The sequence below is a fragment of the Platichthys flesus genome, chromosome 14 (genome assembly GCF_949316205.1).
Source record: "Platichthys flesus chromosome 14, fPlaFle2.1, whole genome shotgun sequence".
Taxonomy (NCBI): Eukaryota; Metazoa; Chordata; class Actinopteri; order Pleuronectiformes; family Pleuronectidae; genus Platichthys; species Platichthys flesus.
In genome coordinates this window covers 2071392-2089786 of record NC_084958.1, presented here as the reverse complement: position 1 = coordinate 2089786, position 18395 = coordinate 2071392, and the positions used below count along the sequence as shown (strand labels likewise).

General features: G+C 40.7%; 1 protein-coding gene across 3 annotated transcripts; it reads left to right on the top strand.

Annotated features, from left to right (window-relative positions):
• The first annotated feature begins 788 nt into the window (after positions 1 to 788).
• Positions 789 to 17763, top strand: LOC133969021 (uncharacterized). Of its 3 annotated transcripts, none has more exons than XM_062405331.1 (7): positions 789 to 929; positions 10038 to 11186; positions 11507 to 11721; positions 13346 to 13555; positions 14621 to 15186; positions 15562 to 15653; positions 16416 to 17763. In XM_062405331.1, exons 2-7 carry the CDS (start codon positions 10167 to 10169, stop codon positions 16506 to 16508), a joined length of 2196 nt encoding a protein of 731 aa, XP_062261315.1. In that variant the 5' UTR covers positions 789 to 929; positions 10038 to 10166; the 3' UTR covers positions 16509 to 17763. The 3 variants fall into 3 exon arrangements, with proteins under 3 accessions (XP_062261315.1, XP_062261313.1, XP_062261314.1); XM_062405329.1 differs by lacking the exon at positions 789 to 929 and adding an exon at positions 4694 to 4905; XM_062405330.1 differs by lacking the exon at positions 789 to 929 and adding an exon at positions 4694 to 4905 and having other exon boundaries at positions 16128 to 17763.
• Positions 17764 to 18395: the final 632 nt, after the last annotated feature.

Sequence of the window (18395 nt, the reverse complement as noted above, 5' to 3'; positions counted from 1 at the left end):
GGATTAACTTGTTTTCATCTTTTCTGCCCTCTAGTGGTGATAACAAAAGAGACTTAAGCAGATAAAGGTTCAGGGACAATGAGCTCTCACAACCACTGAATATCTTTTTTTTAACATGCAACTAAACCTGCACCATCATTTTAGTTTGAAGTGTGTTTAATGTGGCTTCCTTAGGCTAATGTCTAGTTCAGTAAAATTCTACATTGCAGCTACATCACATTTTTTTATCAGTATATTACATAACATCCTCACCCCCACACAGCATTGCATGTTAATCAGTGTGACATAAAAAACAGCAGCTCATGTCATAATTGAAAGACGAGGACTGTTATGCTGCAACGACATTACACACAAAATCCCAATGATGCTATGAGCATTCTGTACAGACCCACAAAACAGACCCACAGTGAGTCTGTGCAGGAGATTATCAAGTTGAGTTTCGACGTACAAACCCCCACTAATCCTCTGAAAGGTTGGATAATACGGTTGCAGATGACAGATGTGTGTATGGGTGTGGGTGTTTGAGTGAGAGAGAGAGAGAGAGAGAGAGAGAGACAGAGAGAGAGAGAGAGAGAGAGAGAGAGAGAGAGAGAGAGAGAGAGAGAATTGTGTATGATTGTATCAATCCTATATTAAAGTGTGCCAGTGTGAGAGTGTGAGGCTGAACATGTGTCTCTGTCGCAAATGTCCCTAAAGCTGCGGTTTTCTGATTGGCTGCCGCCCACCCACACTCAAAATGTACCCCAGTGGCACTGAGATGTGTGCATGAGAGAGAGAGAGGAAGAGAGGAGAGAGGGGAGGGACATAAAGGTTATAAAGGGGAAAGAGAGGAGTAATATAAGGGAGAGTGACACAAATTGATATAGAAACACAGTTCATCACACTTAAATACCACTGTCACCAGTGGCAACCAGACGCAGCAGCAGCAGGTAAGGCACATCTGTCCTTTATGTTTTCTGTGCTTGTTTTAAAAGTGTGAGACCTATGAATCATATTGATAAGACAGTGTTGTTGCTAAAGAATAAATGTTAACTTATTTTTATATGGGCAGGAAATTGTTAAATTTTGATTTTGTGGGTTGTGTGTAAGGTCAGTATTACGATTATGATACTTATGTTGATGCAACCATGTTACAGCCTTGTGTGTATTCTTTATTACGCTCAGTAATCCAGTCCAGGTATGTGATCTATTCATTGTGGAGTAGTCTGAGCTGGCATTTTATGTTTATATTACTCTGAGGAGAACCCTCAGATAAAACTTGATAAAGTTTAGACAGATGTTCAGCTAAAGTTTATCAGCTAAAGTGTTAGTGCACACAATGCATGGCATTGCTTTGTCTTTACAACTGACACATTTATTTTAATTCTATCAAAATGATCACATCCATAGCGATGACATTATATAAGTAACATCAATTGTCAGAGTTTCTTGTGTTTGTCTGTGCAGAATCCAAACAAGGTCCTGTCTAGAGCAACAATCACCATAAAAGATGGAGCTGTATCTAGAAACAATAAACTAAGTAGACCTGGCAGCTTTCACTTTTATGGACAATATCCCTGAACAACTCAAGCATGCAACAATTTTGTTTGTATGTGTGTGTGTGTGTGTGTGTGTGTGTGTGTGTGTGTGTGTGTGTGTGTGTGTGTGTGTGTGTGTGTTTGTGTGTGTGTGTGTGTGTGATCAGTAAGAGGAGGAGTAATTATTTTGATGGGAACTAGGTTGGATTTGAAAGTGTCTTGTAATATTTCTCAAGAGACTTGATTAAACTCGCCCAGTGTCACATCGCACTGTAATGACGTACCACAATTTTTACATGGATTAATACAAGGCTCAAAAAAGCTGTGGTAGTCTCTGATGGAATTTGCAGAACTCATTTGTATTTGTGTCACTGCACAGTAATACTTGCAACACATGGGGGCGGGGGGTGTGGTTGGGTGGGAGGATGTGCATTTCTGTCCCATGGCTTGATTGATCTGTGTGAGTGCAATACAGGAAACACTGGTGATGTTCACACAGAGTGACCAGAGGAGGAACATGTGTCTGCGTGCAGCTCAGTGGGTATGACCTTGTCTGTAGGCAAAGGAGAAACACATGTAATGATTTGCATTATTGGAAAAATCTACCACAATAAATACAGTCTCAACAGAGCCATTTTAAAGAGTAGGATTACACCAATACATAATCTAGTCCAGTCACACCCGCTGGAGGGATGGACATCTCTCATTAGAAATGTCCTCACTTGGTGTTTTGATGGTGGTGGTGAAGAGCGCTATGTAACATGTCGTTGGTGACTTTAAAAGTCACAGCATACTGTAGGATTCACATCTATCACAACATGTAGTTACTATCTTTGCCATAGATAATTGGATCTTTGATATGCCAGAAAAACTATTTGCACCACAGGATCCTTGAGCCCAATGTGATGCTTTCATATTGCTCATCTAATACAACCAATTATCTGGAGCAGGAGACTGCACAATATTCAACTCCTTGGCTGATTAGATGACTAAACCTCTACCACATCTCACGATCATTACAGCTCTGTTCATACTGAATTCAAAATCTTCTGTTTGTGCAGCTTGTTTGGTTAAGAAGAGTTTGACTGAGGTTGGAAGCAAGTTGAGCCAGATCACGGGATGTGGTATTATGTCTTACACTCCACTGGAAAGAAGCCATGCATCAATGTCATGAGCCTGTCGGTTTCCACAGAGTTTCCAATTCATACCTACAGCTCTCATAAAACACGTTATAGATCTCTAACTTAATGTGTTGTGTCGTTGCTTCCTTTGAGAGCTGTGTACAGTCTGTGTACAACAGGGAGAAATGCAGAGCTCAGAACAATACCTGTCCCTCAGGTCACAATAATGAATCCCATCGCCACCACCCTGGCAGCTGCTGCTACAGACTGAATCAAATGCTGTGGAAAACACTGGTCTGTCCTGTAGCCAAATGTTTTTCCCACACACTCCAAGGACAACGGTTACAATTTCCCACTTTCAGTGACAATGTGTAATCCACAGCAATACTTTGAAATAAGAGACTAATCCATTCTTATCTAGGGGTTAAAAGCAGATTGTCGCCAGATTAAAGGGCCAAGTCATTACATAAAGAGTCTAACATGGTGGCTGTTCAATAATGATTTCGTATCAGAAGGTCAAATGTGGGGTTTGCATCCCATAATGACTCTCTGTCTCTCTATTCCTTCTTATCTGTCTGTATCCCTTTCTCCGAGCTTTAATCTTCACTCACCCAGTCTTTCCTCTGTTATATGAGTGATACTGACAAACGTACAGTACATACACACACATATACATCATTTTAGAAACTACTTTTTAAAAATTTGTTATCAGACGTTTTTTTTAAGTTCACAAAAGTAGACATGAATCATCCATATCTTGTCATGAGATCTTTTTTTTCAAAGTCTTATTCTTATTCTTGACAAAAACATTAAAACCCTAAGTCCATATGATCTTCTTGACAGTCATGCTTGATTTTCAGTGCCAATTTCTTCATCAAACAATATCCTTTGACTAGAAGCAACATGGTCAGGTGGTGTAACTGGTTTGTGTCAGTTGGAATAAATGGTAATGGTTTTGTATTTATATAGCGCTTTTCTAGTCTTGATGACAACTCAAAGCATGTTACAGTACAGTTTTACCTTCACCCATTCCCACACACATTCATACAGTGCATCTATTCGCAGCACTTTGTTATTCTATGGGGGGCCATTCGGGGTTCAGCAAAAAAATGTAGTATACTCATACACACTTAAGTTAATTAAGCACTATAATGTATGTTTAAAATTGACACTCGAGAGCATGGTCCCCCACATCATTCAAGTCCACTTCAGGACACTTGGATGGAAGAAGACATCAACCTCAAACTTTACTTTTGTTGAAGTCGTAAAGTTGTCCTCTAAACTGACATCTAACATTTGTCACTCCATTAGGTTGTGTTTGTAAGACTAAGCAGTGACTTTGTAACAGGCAACCATACTGAAAACTGCACACCCTGCGTTATGAGTGTAACATTTAAGTGTGTTGTGAAAGTAAATAACACTTTTGTATTGTGTGGTGCTGGATTCAGCCCACAATGGGAGTTGTCCATGCAGGGCGATAAACATCGAGAGCGGGTCCTCTCTACGGAGGACGCCATGGTTTTTATAATATATAGTAGCCCAGACTGGACAAACTAAACACCTTTTGAGTTTTTATGAGAACTGAAGGTTTCCACAAGTTCTCTGTCCTGTTGGGAAGGGGAGGGTGAGGTGAGGGCTATTCAGCTGCAACGTGACGCTTCACGTCACTAGATTCTACACACTGAACCTTAACGTAGGAACATTCCTTTTGGTTGTATTGTATTGTCATACAGTGCAATACAACAACAACTTAAAAGTGGATGGAATTGTGACAACACTGCAAGACATGTGTGAATGTCACATCCCAGATACTTGTTAAGATACCTCTGTTTTACAGTGTAATAGCCCGGAGGGCGGGAACGTCCGGATGCTGCATGCCCGTGATGATAAATAGATAGATGGATTGAGAGAGAGAGAGAGAGAGAGAGAGAGAGAGAGAGAGAGAGAGGTGTACAATGGATTTGTCTCTTCTGCTCTAATTCACCGGAAAGATACATCACCCCCCCCCCCCCCCCCCCCTCTCTCTCTCTCTCTTTTTCTTCTTTCGCTCTCTCCCTCTCTCGCTCCGGTTCTGTCACTCGCTACCTCTCTCCACCACACACACACGCACACACGCGCCGCAGCTGCCAGCCTGTATGCGACCCTCCTCGCGCCAGCGGGTGGCCGCCTGGCTGCTCAGGCTGCCGGTGGGGACAGGTGGAGAGGAATGCCCGAGCCGCGGCCGCTTGGAGATGATCTCGTTCTGGCTGCTGTGCTGGAAGCTGTTGGTAGGTAGACATACCAGCGACACATGTCAACAGCGTCTTTATAATAAACCACAGTAATACCCCTCCTCTTCCTCGTGCGGCGGAGATTTGCGGCCGTTATTGGCGAAGCTTTGGCTGAGCTCGTGATACCATGAAGCCCCGGTGGCTTGGCTTCTGTATGCGCGCTTATCTGTAACGATTTTGGTTCGATGCCCGATTTCATGTAACACACTTTGGTCTCAACTGTCCTCTGAAAGAACCTTATTAAACCGAATTATTATTAATATCAGGATGTCAGCAGAATAGAATATAAATAATTTAACAGTGAATTGTTAAATGCTAACCGATGAATCAGCATGCTCATTCCCCACCCTCCGTAAAACATGATGCCCGAACAGTGGCGGTTCTACATGGTATTGCTAGAAAAAACATTCTTAATTTTAATTTTTTTATATTTTAACAATATAAGTGAAGGAGAAACTTAAATGTCTCATTTTCACAAATCCTTCAATAGAACATTTGAATAATACACTCAAGAGAATCAATGCACACAATTGTGCACAACACAGTATAAGTAACAACAAAATATATACAATCAGATATAGAAAAAAGTTAACAAGAGCAGAGATACAATAATATAAAATATTTAGAATAATATACAAATAAGAGCGGAGATACAATAATATAAAAATATTAATAATAATATACAAATACAATATAGAATAAATAAACACACTAAAGAAAATCTAATTATTACACTATTGCACTAAGAACAGCAAATACAAACTAAAACTAAAACTAAAAATGAACCTTTCTGGCCTTCCTTGATGCAAAATCATCAATAATGTCGTCATAGGAAATCTGCTCCCCTATTGAGTGATTGATACTGATGACGGCAAGGCCAGTCAGCCGTTCCTGAGACATGGTTGACCTAATGTACGCCTTGATCAACTTCAGTTTTGAAAAGCTTCTCTCTGCTTGAGCCACAGTGACTGGCCCAGTAAGTCCAATTCTGAGAGCAGTCCAAAAGTTGGGGTCGATCTCCTATAGATCCTTATCATGCATAAAAGTGATGCGCTCAAGGAGGCTTATGGTTTTTGACGGCAGGTCAAGGAAGTTCTTAATTTTTTTTTGTTTCTAAGAATCTTTTTAATTTGTTGGATCTCATAGAGTTTTCAAACATCAAAGTACACACCGGTCTTTCCTCATGTCCTACCACATTGACTGTGAGCCCAAGAAGCGGCTGCCCGCTTCGCCCGTGCCCAAAACTGCCACTGTGCCCGAAGTTGCTCTATAACCCTCTCTGACAGACAGACAGACAGAAAGAGAGCTGATGGAATGATACTGATTATGCTGTTTTCAGATGTGCCATGTGTTTTCAATGGGAATATGAGGAAGTTGACAAGGTTAGAAATGTCCACCACATAAGGAGCAACAACACTCCAATTCTTCTCCACATGCTACGACGTCCCTGAAGAATTGGAGATCAGATGTGTTGAGAATTACATAATTGAATGACCTCAGATATGCACTGTCAACCTCACATGCATCTTGATGTTTCATGTTTTACCATCAGCTGTTTGTTTGAATGGTTTTTTGACAGGTCCAAATAAATACCATTCAGAGTTGAGTGGTACTGTCAAGCACACAACTGCTGTGTAGTTTGTTGTATGAGAGGACGATAATCATAACCTTGCCTTCAATTTCAGGTTAGATGAGAGGCAGACAGATGTTGACTGTTAGATGGGCTTGGTCTTCATTTGTTCCTAACTATTATGGAATAATGACCAGATAAGCCCCTCATGTACTGGAATCAGATTTGTTTTGACTGCCACATGTTCCCAAAATCTCTAACCTGGCAGAATGACAAGAGAGAGATTATCAGGCAGTGATAGAATAGGGTAGCAAAATGTCTAATGTATCTAAATGTATGATGGACTTTTTGAGTGTAATCTGTAATTAAAAGCATTATTAATAGCTCTATTCCATTCTGCTGTGCTAGTCCCAGCGCTCTTGTTCCTGCTCTGTGCAGGTTGGCTCACTGCTATGGCTAATAAACATCAATGAATGAAACTAAGTTGTACGGATATAACATACATGTAGGCGTTTCCTGCTGTGATAAGAGAAGGTTAATTACATTTTGCGGTTTCCTTGTACCTTGGCAAAGTTTGGAAATCTAAATTACAGGCTTTAGAGCCAGATTTTGCCAGACTATTGCCGCAGCTTTAAAATCTGGAGAACACCCATGGGAATTGATTGTGCCTGACAGATATGTGTTGTAACAGGCACTGGTTGTGACCCAAACTGGGTCACAACCAAAAACCAGATGTGCGCTAGACACATTCGATTCCTGTCATGAATTGATCACCTCACACAGAGTTCCGTCTGATTAAACTTTGATTTATGAGATCCCCAGTGTACACTGTATGTGTGTGAGAGGGATACAAGCTGGAACTGACTCTCAATATCCATATTTACATAACTGCCCGATGACATAAGAAGCAGAGGAAGGGCACAAGAGGTCGATAGCAAATTGAATAATACTCATCTTGTGGCATGCTGTTGGCTCACATAGCCAGGCTAGCTCCTTTAGCTTATGCCTCCAAACCTGCACACACTATTTGTGTGTCCCTCCTGCTTGTTTGCAAATACAGAATAAACCTGATAACCCATGGTTTAGCTGTGTTGGTGCTATCATGCTGACTCACTGCCTCTTAAAAAACTGCTACACTGTGCACAACTGTTTCAACAAGCCATTACGTGACATAATGTGATTCAAGCTAGAGCAATGAAACAAGCTATGTTGATGTTGTCTTGACCAGGGTCATGTAGTGACACATAACTTAGTACATCATCACAGTAATGTATTTTCTCATTAACAAGCAGTCTTATTAGAATAAAATACAGTCAATAGTCCCTGTAAAGGTGTTGCTCTAACATTATGATTGAATTCAGTATATTCAGGCTGGAACCTCTCAAAATGGCAAAGGATAATGTGAATCCTGGGAATTCCGAAGTTGTCTTACTCACCTGTTGTTTGTTTTTAGCCTACTTACGTTGTTAGTTGTAGTAGTATATCACACGTCACAGTTTTGTTGAGAGATAGAGGGGGTATTAACTACCATTTACCACAAGGTAAACCAAACAAAGGGGGGTAAGGGGAAGGTCTTTTCCCATATTGAAAATTCTAATAATTTCTGAGCGGATGTCTAGCATAGGAGACTGCATATGACACAGAATGGAGTAATTACAAACAGACTCCAATCAGACGAAAGAGTTCTTTCACATGGAGGTGCTGTAGGTAGGACAACAAACCATAAGATACAAATGTAGCAACACCAGACCCTAAACACCACTAACCTTTACAAGAGTCTATGCATAAGCACCACAAAACTGCAGCCGAGTGCTTAAAACAAACCCCAGGCTCTGCAAGAGGCCAACAGTACAACATATGGCAAAGAATCACAAAGATGGAGGGAGACAACAGCTCCTGTAACAAGATTTATCTGGGAAGCTAGAGTAAAGCAAAGATCTATTGTGTCCCCCGCTTATTTCAATATAATCATTGCATTGTTCACTACTTGTTTAGCTTGTCAACTTCATCAATGGCATGCAATGCATCCTGGGATCGGTTAGCCATAGAATGATCCAAGCTGGATCATTTGTTGCTTGGGAATTGATGGACACTTCTGTCAAGGGGAGATGAGAGAGTATTTTTGCACCACTGTGATGCCATTGCTGTTCAAATGTAGTCTAAATTTGGACACAGTTGCTAAATTGGGACACAGTTTATGTCGTTGCTACAGAAGACATTAAGGTTTGGCTCTTTTTTTGTCAGATTGTAGAACAGATTTGGTGGATAATTCACAATCAGAGAATAAATGTTGTGGTGTCTAAATAATCAGTTGAAAGAGATCAATTCTACTTCTTCAAACACTGGCCGCAAGAAACAATGTGGTGACACTTGATCCTAATTAGTTTGTAGTTTAAGAAACCAGTCAGGCTCTGCATAAAAGAATGTTGCACTCAGTTTCCACAGAGAAGCCCTAATCCATGTGCATGAAGAAAGCTGTAAGCATGTTATAGGTGCTTTAAAGCTCAACCTTTTCATGAATGATCTAATTGTGCCCGCAGAGGCTGAGGTATGTTCAGCAGTCATTTTACTGTAGGTCTTGTGTTGGTCAGTGATCTACACTGAGACAGGTCAGTAAATTCAGGATAAATAAGGCAAGTAAATGATGTGAATGATATGTGATTAATCTGATCCTCCTCCAAACAGCGTGACTTAACTGAAAGGAAACTGATTTAGCAGCTTGCCTGCCTCTGCATCTATACTTAGCATTACCATAGCAACACCTCCCATCTGTCACCAGCACATGCCTGGAACGACAGACCATAATAATCTGCTGGCCGACTCACAGCCAACGCACTGCCACCATGGTAACAATATGAAGGTTTGATTCTAGCCCATCAAACATTTACAAGCCATATACTGTGCTTTAATCTGATCTGCTGTGTGTATGGGGGCATGTACTGTAGAGTTATTGATGTGCGTGTGTACCTTAACAGTTGAAGGTGTATTTATGTCCAGGTGTCTGTGTAACTTTAGAATTCACAACTAATCCAGTTCTATTCTGTAAGTGTTGTCATTCTCTTGGTTTTCCTAAGATCTTCTCATTGTCATTGCTCGTTTAGTTTTTGCAATTTCTTGTATATCATTTAAATTTTCGGTTATAAATTCTGTCTCTCACTATCCTTTTACGTCTGTTTTTGTCTCAACCGACTGATAGTAAAACCTCCGTCTCTTTTATTTTCTCATTTGGTGCTTGGTAAGTGATCAAAAACAGAAACGCTGCAGCGGTAGAAGTAAAGACCTGAAAGATACTAAATTGTCCACAAAGCTGAAGTTCAGAGTTGTGTGAAACCTTAAAATAATAGTTTGATGCACTTTTTGGAACTTATACAATGGATCATCATCAGCTGATTGAGTCTGCATTTCTGAGTGTTCAAACTGTCTTCTTGTTGATAATTATATTTCAGTAAAAAGCATATACAGATAATCCATTACATATTATATCTCAACAGTCATTTCCTATTTATTTGAGTGATAAGCTATATTATATTGTCCATATTAATTAAATATATTTCCATAGAGAGCCACAGCTGGTTTAAGGAAGACAACAGCTGAGCTAACTGACGGTAACCCCGACGACGGTAGCTCTGGCAACAGTCACCCTGCGGAAAATTCTTCCACTCCCACACAGCCAACCGATCCAGTTACCATGGAGATCAGCTCATCACCACCACTAACAGACCTGCAAAGAGACAACCCATTAAGCTGCCGCAGCCATGAAGTGGAGGAACTCCATTACCCAGAGTTCCATGGGTTGGAAGAAGCTGCAGAGGGAGAAAATGGAAAAAGAGATGGAGATGAGTGTGACTATCTTGTTTTTGAGATAGGAGAACACAGAGTAGTGGAAAGTGAAGAAGGAAAAGACACTGAGAGACGGGCAGAGGAGGAAGAAGATGGAGGAAGAGGAGAAACCGAAGGAGAGGATGAAGGGAGAGGAGAGATAGAGGGAGAAGAAGGGAGAGGAGAAACGGAAGGGGAAGTTGAAGAGAGAAGAGAAATAAAGATAGAAGATGACGATAGAGGACAAATAGAGGGAGAAGATAGAAGTGAAGAAGAAACAGAGGACAAAGATTGGGGGAGGAGAGAAATAGAGGGAGAAGATGAAGGGCGGGAAAAAATCAAGGGTGAAGATGGAGAAAGTGGGGAAACAGAGGAAGGGATGAAAGAAGATGCTCTGTCAGAGCTTCTCTTCATCTCTAGCAGTCCACTGTGTCCCTTATCATCTGAGCCCCTGACTGTCACCTTAGAGCAGCCAGCAGCGGCCATGTCGCAGGATGCCTGGGGTCACGACCTTGTTAACACAGATGACCTCAGCGAAGGTCACCTTAGCGACTGCCTCCAGGCTGAGTTGGCTGTGGTGTACTCCGACAGCGATGCCGGAGACGACCAGTGGGCAGCTTTCACAGCCACTGAGGACTCCAACCAGGAGCAAGCATGTGTCGGAGAGAGCAAGGAAGACATGAAAGAAGATGAGCAGAGGCAAGAGGAAGAAAGGGAGGCAGAGGCAGAGAGTGGAAGAGGTGAGCGGAAGGAGGAGGGAAGAGAGGCGGAGAGGATGGGTGGCCAGAATGATGAGGAGGAGGATGAAGAACTGATGAGGAGGAGAGATCTGTTTCTGCGGTCTCCTTCTGCCAGCTCCACAGCCAGCTCCACAGACCCTGACAGGAGGGTGAGCCATTTACATTTTTTTTTATTTTTGAGTTACATTAGAGTAAAGCCTCCTTTTTTATAAATAGCTTAATTTGATTATTAGCCCAAAATACAGGAGACTCTGTACCACAGTAACCACAGAAATTCAATTTGGATTTTTCTTTAGCACACAATTAATGGAGTATGTAGTTATTTCACCATGTTTAGCAGGTCAGTATCAGTATTTTTGGCTGGGATTCATATCAAAACATATAAAACATTACAGAGAGTCTACACTCAAAAGATCTCTCCATGTTCTGCAAGTTATTCATCCTAACCTTGCTCCTCATCTCCTCTCAGGTTCCTGCAGATTTCTGTGTGCACCAGAAGATGCGCAGTGACAATGTGTCCACTGAGCATGTAGACTTTCTCATGGCCCGTCAGCAGTGGAAAAGGATGGAGGAAGAGGTCAAAGGTCGGCCCATCCCCAAACCAGGGCTCAGAGCTCAGGGGAGCTTCCAGGGCACCCACACTTCCCTGTACCCCCCAACTCGCAGCCCTCGACTGAAACACAGGTAGAAACTCCTTGAGGTAGTAACTGTTTTAATGTTTTACTGCTTTTTAGGATTTATGATGCAGTGTCACCTCTAAACATTCCTGTTTGGAATGGACTGTTTGCTTGGCCAGTGGTGAAGCATCTTTATAAAAATTCAATGGTTGATGCTGGTTGCAGGCTTCATTTTGGAATTAAGCCACCAGAGGACTCGTTCCACTGAACCCTGAAGCCGTTCCACTACTACTTCACACAAATTGTTCACCTATTAATTACAAGTTCAGTGAAGCTCGAATCGGTACACAGAACCCGCAACTGGGAAATCTGTTGTTGACGCCGTGGTCGCGAAGGCGCCAGTTGTCTACCTATCTTATGAACACTGCCTACACTTGCTACAGAGCGCCGGTTGCCTGTTTATTCATATTGAACATATCCCATGTCCAAATGACACCAAATTAGACACTGCACTTCCTTGGGCCCTTAACAATTCCCATTCCATCTCTGAAGCAGATTAGATAAACACATTTTGAGATATGCGAGCCCCATATAGTCCCACAGACAGAGATTTGTGTATTTATTTGACCTATTCATGTAAACATAGATAAAAACATAACCAAAGTAGAAATGCAAAATTCAGTCCAAACGTAGACAGCAATTTTACTTATAATGCCAAACACTGTATATGCAATTTATACATGAATAAACTCAGATAGTGTGATATTAATTTAATATATCCCCATAAACAGTATAAAATTCATTCTCTGTTTCAAATTCAATAAAATGTCCAATGCAGTTTTACTGTTGTAAATAACATGTTGGTTAGGAGCTCACCTTGCAGCAAGTTGCTGAGTATTGGCTGATGTTATTAAAAATCATCCTCGAAAGTGAAATAAATCCCAGTTTTCCCCAGAATGAGCTAATTAAAGTGTCCCTGTTGGTTATGAACACTTTTTCAAGAAGTCATCTATGCAGCTATTGAAATAGGCTGCAAGGCTTCACTTTGCTGTGCCCATATGCCACACAGTTTGGCCAATGATGGACATATACAATGTACACCATCTCAAACAGTGCCCATAGATTTACCCCATTCCCATCCACCAATCACAACATTCCATGCTCAGATTCTCTGTCCGTAATTGTCTTGGCCATTCAACGCTCTCGTTAACATTTGGTATTTTACTTTGGTAATGAACCCAAGTCTTCATGTCTTGTTTTTTACTATTTTGTGAAGGTTTTATTTGACCAAAACAATAATTGATCAATCAACAATCAGAAGATTAGTGAATAAGGCACATCATTGATAGTTGCAGTTGTAAATTGGTACATTTCCATCATCTTGTATTTGTCCAAGAATATTGAATATCAATATAGATTTGAATATAATGTTTTAAATCCAAAACATGCTTTTTATGCTTAGATAAGGTTAGTACATCAAAAAGAAGATTGATGCATCCACACTTGATTTTGCTTCTTCTATTACATCATAATTTGCATGCATATGATTTAACGTCACTAATCAGCAGAAAGACGCTCAAAAAAAGCATCAATGTCAAAATCTATCAAAAATCTTCAACAACTCTGGTGTCTTGGTGTTTGTTAGTGTTAGCATATCTTAACTCAAGCTTGGAATCCTCCTGTCCTATAAGGGAGATCAATCCACCAGTTCCCAGGGAGCCCCCACTCTCCTCCACCCTGTCCCCCAGTTCAGAGGACTCAGGCCTGGATGACTCGTCATACCGCAGCCCCCTGGAGGAGCAGGAGAGTGCTGTGGAGAGAGAGATCCGACTGACTCTGGAGAGGGAAGAAAGGCATCGCAGAGAGAGGGGGATGATTGCACAGGGTCTAATTATACCCAGGTAAAGTAAATGAATCCACCACTACAGTTTATTTTTTGCTTTGTGTTTAGTAATGTGTAGGGCTCTTCTGGCTTCAGGTTAATCCTGTCCAGCAGTATATTCATTTTTAACACCCAAATCAACATTATTAGAGTCATTACGGATATGATATAATCACCAGTTGAACATCAGCTGGTGCTGCAGGTGATCCCATGTTGTTCAATGATCTAAGCTCAATTGGAAGGTCAATCATCATATATGCACAACATGCTTGGAAACAGGACCCAGGTTCAGTGGGATAAACTGGTACTTGCATGTCTGCATAGACAGTATGACTATGATGTGTTTACTAAAACAGATGTATTGGTTTTAGTGGAGCTGCTCCTTAATGTAACTAAACCACACTGGCTCTAAATCTGAGCCTTTATGAACTAGTTATGTGAATGAGAGAATGAGCGAAAATTCCAAAAGCTGTTCCCCTTTTTACAATGTGTCAGTGAGAATTTAACCAGGTTTGTAATTTAAAACATATCTCATCCACCCAGTGTTGTCAATAGCAATACTATAAACCAATTAAAGGGTTTGACCAAACTAATAAAAATCAAATGATGAAATGTACTTTTGCACAGTGACACATTATGTAGTGATAGAGTTGTAGGTTTACAAAGAGTTTCATTAAGTGCAAATCCAGCAGACACTGAACAATATTAGCATTTATTTAAAGTCATGCTGGTCACCAAACAACTGCAATTCCAGTCTTCACCATCTTTTAGCGCTGAAGACAAGATCTGGACTTTGAGCTCCACTATGATCACAAAGGAGTAGTGGACAGTGGATTAGTCAGGGCTAAAAGAAGCATAAGCACCACAGAGCAAAGGTGTACAATGGAGTTGGCGATTTCATCCTTTGTTAAAGTTGTATTACTACCGAACCCTCTACATAAGAAATATCTAAAGTTCTAAATGTAAATAAAACAAAACTAAGAATGCTAAGTTACATGATTCAAAAATTGAACTTCCTTTAACGGTTGAAAAGGATAAATTGAGCCCAAACTAAACCCTTGTGATGTTTCGGTTCTGTGCTCAGACCATCCAGCCTGCAGACAGGACGATCTCCACCACGACCTCCCGCCTGCCGCACCCCTACTCTGTCCGTCTCCCCTTCCCCTCCCTGCTCCTCCTCCCTTCCCCGATCTGTCTACCATGAAATGACAGCTAATAACGTCATCATCCTGGAGCCCGACTCCTCCAGCTCTGCCTCCAGAAACCGCCTCATCTCCTCCACAATCGGGGGTCTGTCCGATTGGCCGACAAGCCTGGATGTGGTGCCCTCCACCAACGTCATTGTCGTGGAAACCTCCAACTTAATCATTCGCAGTGCCTCTGAGTTTTGCCTGAGCTCCGCTGCCCCCGTGACGATGGGAACTCAGGAGAGCACTTTCTCATCCAATCCGTTTTTTAAGCTGCGCTCCATCAGCAGCCAGTCACTGGTGGAACGGGAGATCAAGATAGTGAGGCAGAGGGAGGAGGAGTGGAGGAGGCAGAGGGAGGAGATGTGGAAGAGGAGAAGAGAGGAGGAGTGGAGGAGAGGGAGAGAGAGGTATGATACTGTGCTGGTGTCTCCAGGCCTGAATGATAACATCAGTTTCAATGGTACGTATTGTCCACAGGTGTAAATATTGGAAATGAACTTTAAAAGTATGACAGAACATTCCAGAAATGTTTTTGTTATCCTTAGTTGTATGCAAAAGATTCACTTTCAGGCCTGTTATCTTTTAAATTCCAGAGTCTTTTTCAAATTCTATAAATCTACTGTTACAAATAGCACAAGCAAATGTACTCCACAAATTTGCAAATGATGGTGTGATTTACCCGTCACTGACTGGCACGCTGTTGTCTGTTAGAGGAACAGAGCTGTGGAGGATGAGTGGGTTGTTTTGTTTCTCTCTGAGGATAGTCTTGAAAATAATAATTATATTTCCTGGTTTAATGAAAAAGGTCTTTTGGATTATTTTACTTTTAATCCAGTGCCAGAGGTTCCAGACAGATGTGTTTCCTCCCCCTCATCCCCCTCCAGAACCCGCAAAATGGAGCGATCCAGTTTGTCTTGTGACCACAAGGTTGGCTTACAAACACATACACACACATACACACACACACACAAAAACCCACACACACACAAACACGCACACACACGCACACACACACATTGAATTCTTCCTAATCCATATACCAGTCTATCCGTCAGGATACATATTTTCAGTCATTGCAGCCTCAGTATCAAAGCAAATAAGGAGTCTGTATCTCAGGTATGTATATCCATATCTAGTTGCACTGAGTTTTAAAAGTACTTCAAAGTTAAAGCGCAGCATTCCTGATACAGCTGATTTCATGACTTTTGCACTGTACACTAAATTGTTGCTGATTTGATTTAACCGTGTTGGATTGTCATGTCATATATATATATATATATGCTTAAGTACATGGCATGAAATTGTTTTTGCAACTTCCTTGTTCGGTAATTGATTTCTTCATTTATTCATTCATTCATTTGTTACCTTAATTAATTGTGAACCTTCTGATTTGTTAATCAGTTGGACTGATTAATACTTTAATCCATTAGTTCACAATTTAGCAAATATATACATTTTTCAGCTCATTTTTTCATCTACCCATCACTCCTGCATCCAACCCCCCCCCCACACACACAATTTCGCCAACTATCCCATCGTCTGTTCATTTGGCTTTTTTCAAAATCCATCCGTCCATCATCCATTTTCCATCATCCATCATCCATCATCCATCATCCATCAATCATCCATCGATCATCCATCCATCTAACCTGGTTCCAGTGGTTTAGCTGAATCTCCCCCTCCCTCCAGTTCCCTACTTCCCTCTCTTCAGTGCCTCAACGACAGAATGCGATGGCGGAGCGATGGGAGGCCTCCCTCTTAGCCAATCAGAAGAAGGATTGAGCAACAACAGCACTCAACTGTCTGCCATTTAAAAGCCAGAAGGAAGTCCCACAGTTGTTTTATCCCGTAGTTTGTTCATAAAACAACACCCATCCCTGTTTGTTAGCAGCCACTGTCTACTGCAGTGCTTGTCAGAACTATGGGTGAGAACCAGCGGGTTGGTCTGTTTTTTTGCTGGACAAGGTTGGTTTCACAGATTAAGACTTTTTAACTAGTCTGTGTTTTCATTATGTTTTTGTGGCTGGAATAAGACAAGTCCTGCTGTCAAAGTCAAATAGAATTGTTTGAAACAGTATGACAATAGAACAGCCTGACACTTTTTCTTGATTTATAATAGCTTTTGTGGAATTCTATGGCACATTCTTAGGAGGTGTTTAGTTATAAAATTGCAATTAAAATAACACTACAGTTTTTGACAAGCAGGTCCATATTTTATGGAAACTTTGGAAACATGTCAAAAGATGCTGCATTCTCTTTCAATATTTAATATTTACTGCACTTTGATTTCTAGACATTAACTTATAGTACTCCTACAACTAATTATTTGTATTACTATCACCGACTGTAATGCAATGATTTTCAAACCCATTCTGGGCAGCCACATGCCAATTTCAGATCTCAATGTAGAAGTCTATATATTTTAAAGTGACCACTTTGAAAGTACACCTTTATTTCAAAATACTTAATAAATAATTAAGCATTTTTCATGATACATGTATTTTAAAGGTGCCTATCCAGACTTTGAAAATCACTGACTTAGTTAGAATGAGCAGTCAATCAAAGACTTAGATGGTCTAGGTGTCCCTCTCAGTCGCCTGACAGTGCTAACTGTTAACAGAATATCATCTGGGTCACATTGCACATACTATAATATTGTAACCCAGATAGAGTTCAGTTTTGTGGGCTTTTATCAACGAAGTAACAAGAATAAATATATGTATACTTATTTGAAAAGTATATTAATCTCAAAGCTGCATGCAGTGCATTTTTTCCCTTGCTCTTTCATCAGAATAAAAGCATACAGCATAGGCATGGACATTTTTGACAAAATCTGGTAATGCTCTACCCAAACATACAAAGGCACATTGAAATTTCACCTATTTTAAAATAGCAGAACTTGTATCAGCTAGCTATAACATTAATTTGGGTTAATTCTGTTTGCTACACTTAATCATGCAAGCGGAAGCAGTCAGCAAACCATTAGCTTCTGAGGAAATATGTGGCCACAACTGCAAAGATGAATTGAGAATTGAAAAAAGATCCAATTGGGATGCCAGACAATGAGCAGACTGTATGAAAAGATAGATTAAATGTCTCCACTTCCTCCCACTATGTGAAATGAAATAACCCTAACCCTAACCTGGAGCAAGAATCTGGGCACAGTAGGGATCAGACCTTACCAGAAAAAAAACTTACCAGAAAAAACTATGGGTTAGGTATATAACATATAGGCCTACTTAAACTTTTTAATTTGGTCCATGACTCATCCATTTATATGGCGTTAGCAGGATTCATGACATGTACTGCAGCCAGCCACCAGGGGGAGATCAAGATGATTTGGCTTCACTTTTGGAAAGCTGTCATTTAATGCATCTTTATCTACAGTCGATGGTCTTTCTTTATAGACTCAATCCATCTGTGGCTCTGATGTTATAACTAAGAAAAGCTTAGCACTTCTGAATGAGTCCAATATTCTAACTCTTATGTCTAGTGAACATTTCTACATATTTTTATGTCCTGTCTTGATTCCTAAAGAGATTTATTGTATTGTATTTTTGCTGCATATATTTATGAATTGAACAGTGCTTATGAATCCTTGAAGCTTTTATTTGTAAAAAGTTTATAATATATTGAGTCAGAGTGACTTAATGAAATGGGAAGTCTGCC

Bases quoted from the DNA above. Each gene is read 5' to 3' on its own strand.
- LOC133969021 (XM_062405329.1), top strand. From the start codon at position 4,774: ATGCGACCCTCCTCGCGCCAGCGGGTGGCCGCCTGGCTGCTCAGGCTG. The intron at 11,722-13,345 runs GTAGAAACTCCT...CTGTCCTATAAG, and splicing joins AGCCCTCGACTGAAACACAG to GGAGATCAATCCACCAGTTC. The intron at 13,556-14,620 runs GTAAAGTAAATG...TTCTGTGCTCAG, and splicing joins CAGGGTCTAATTATACCCAG to ACCATCCAGCCTGCAGACAG.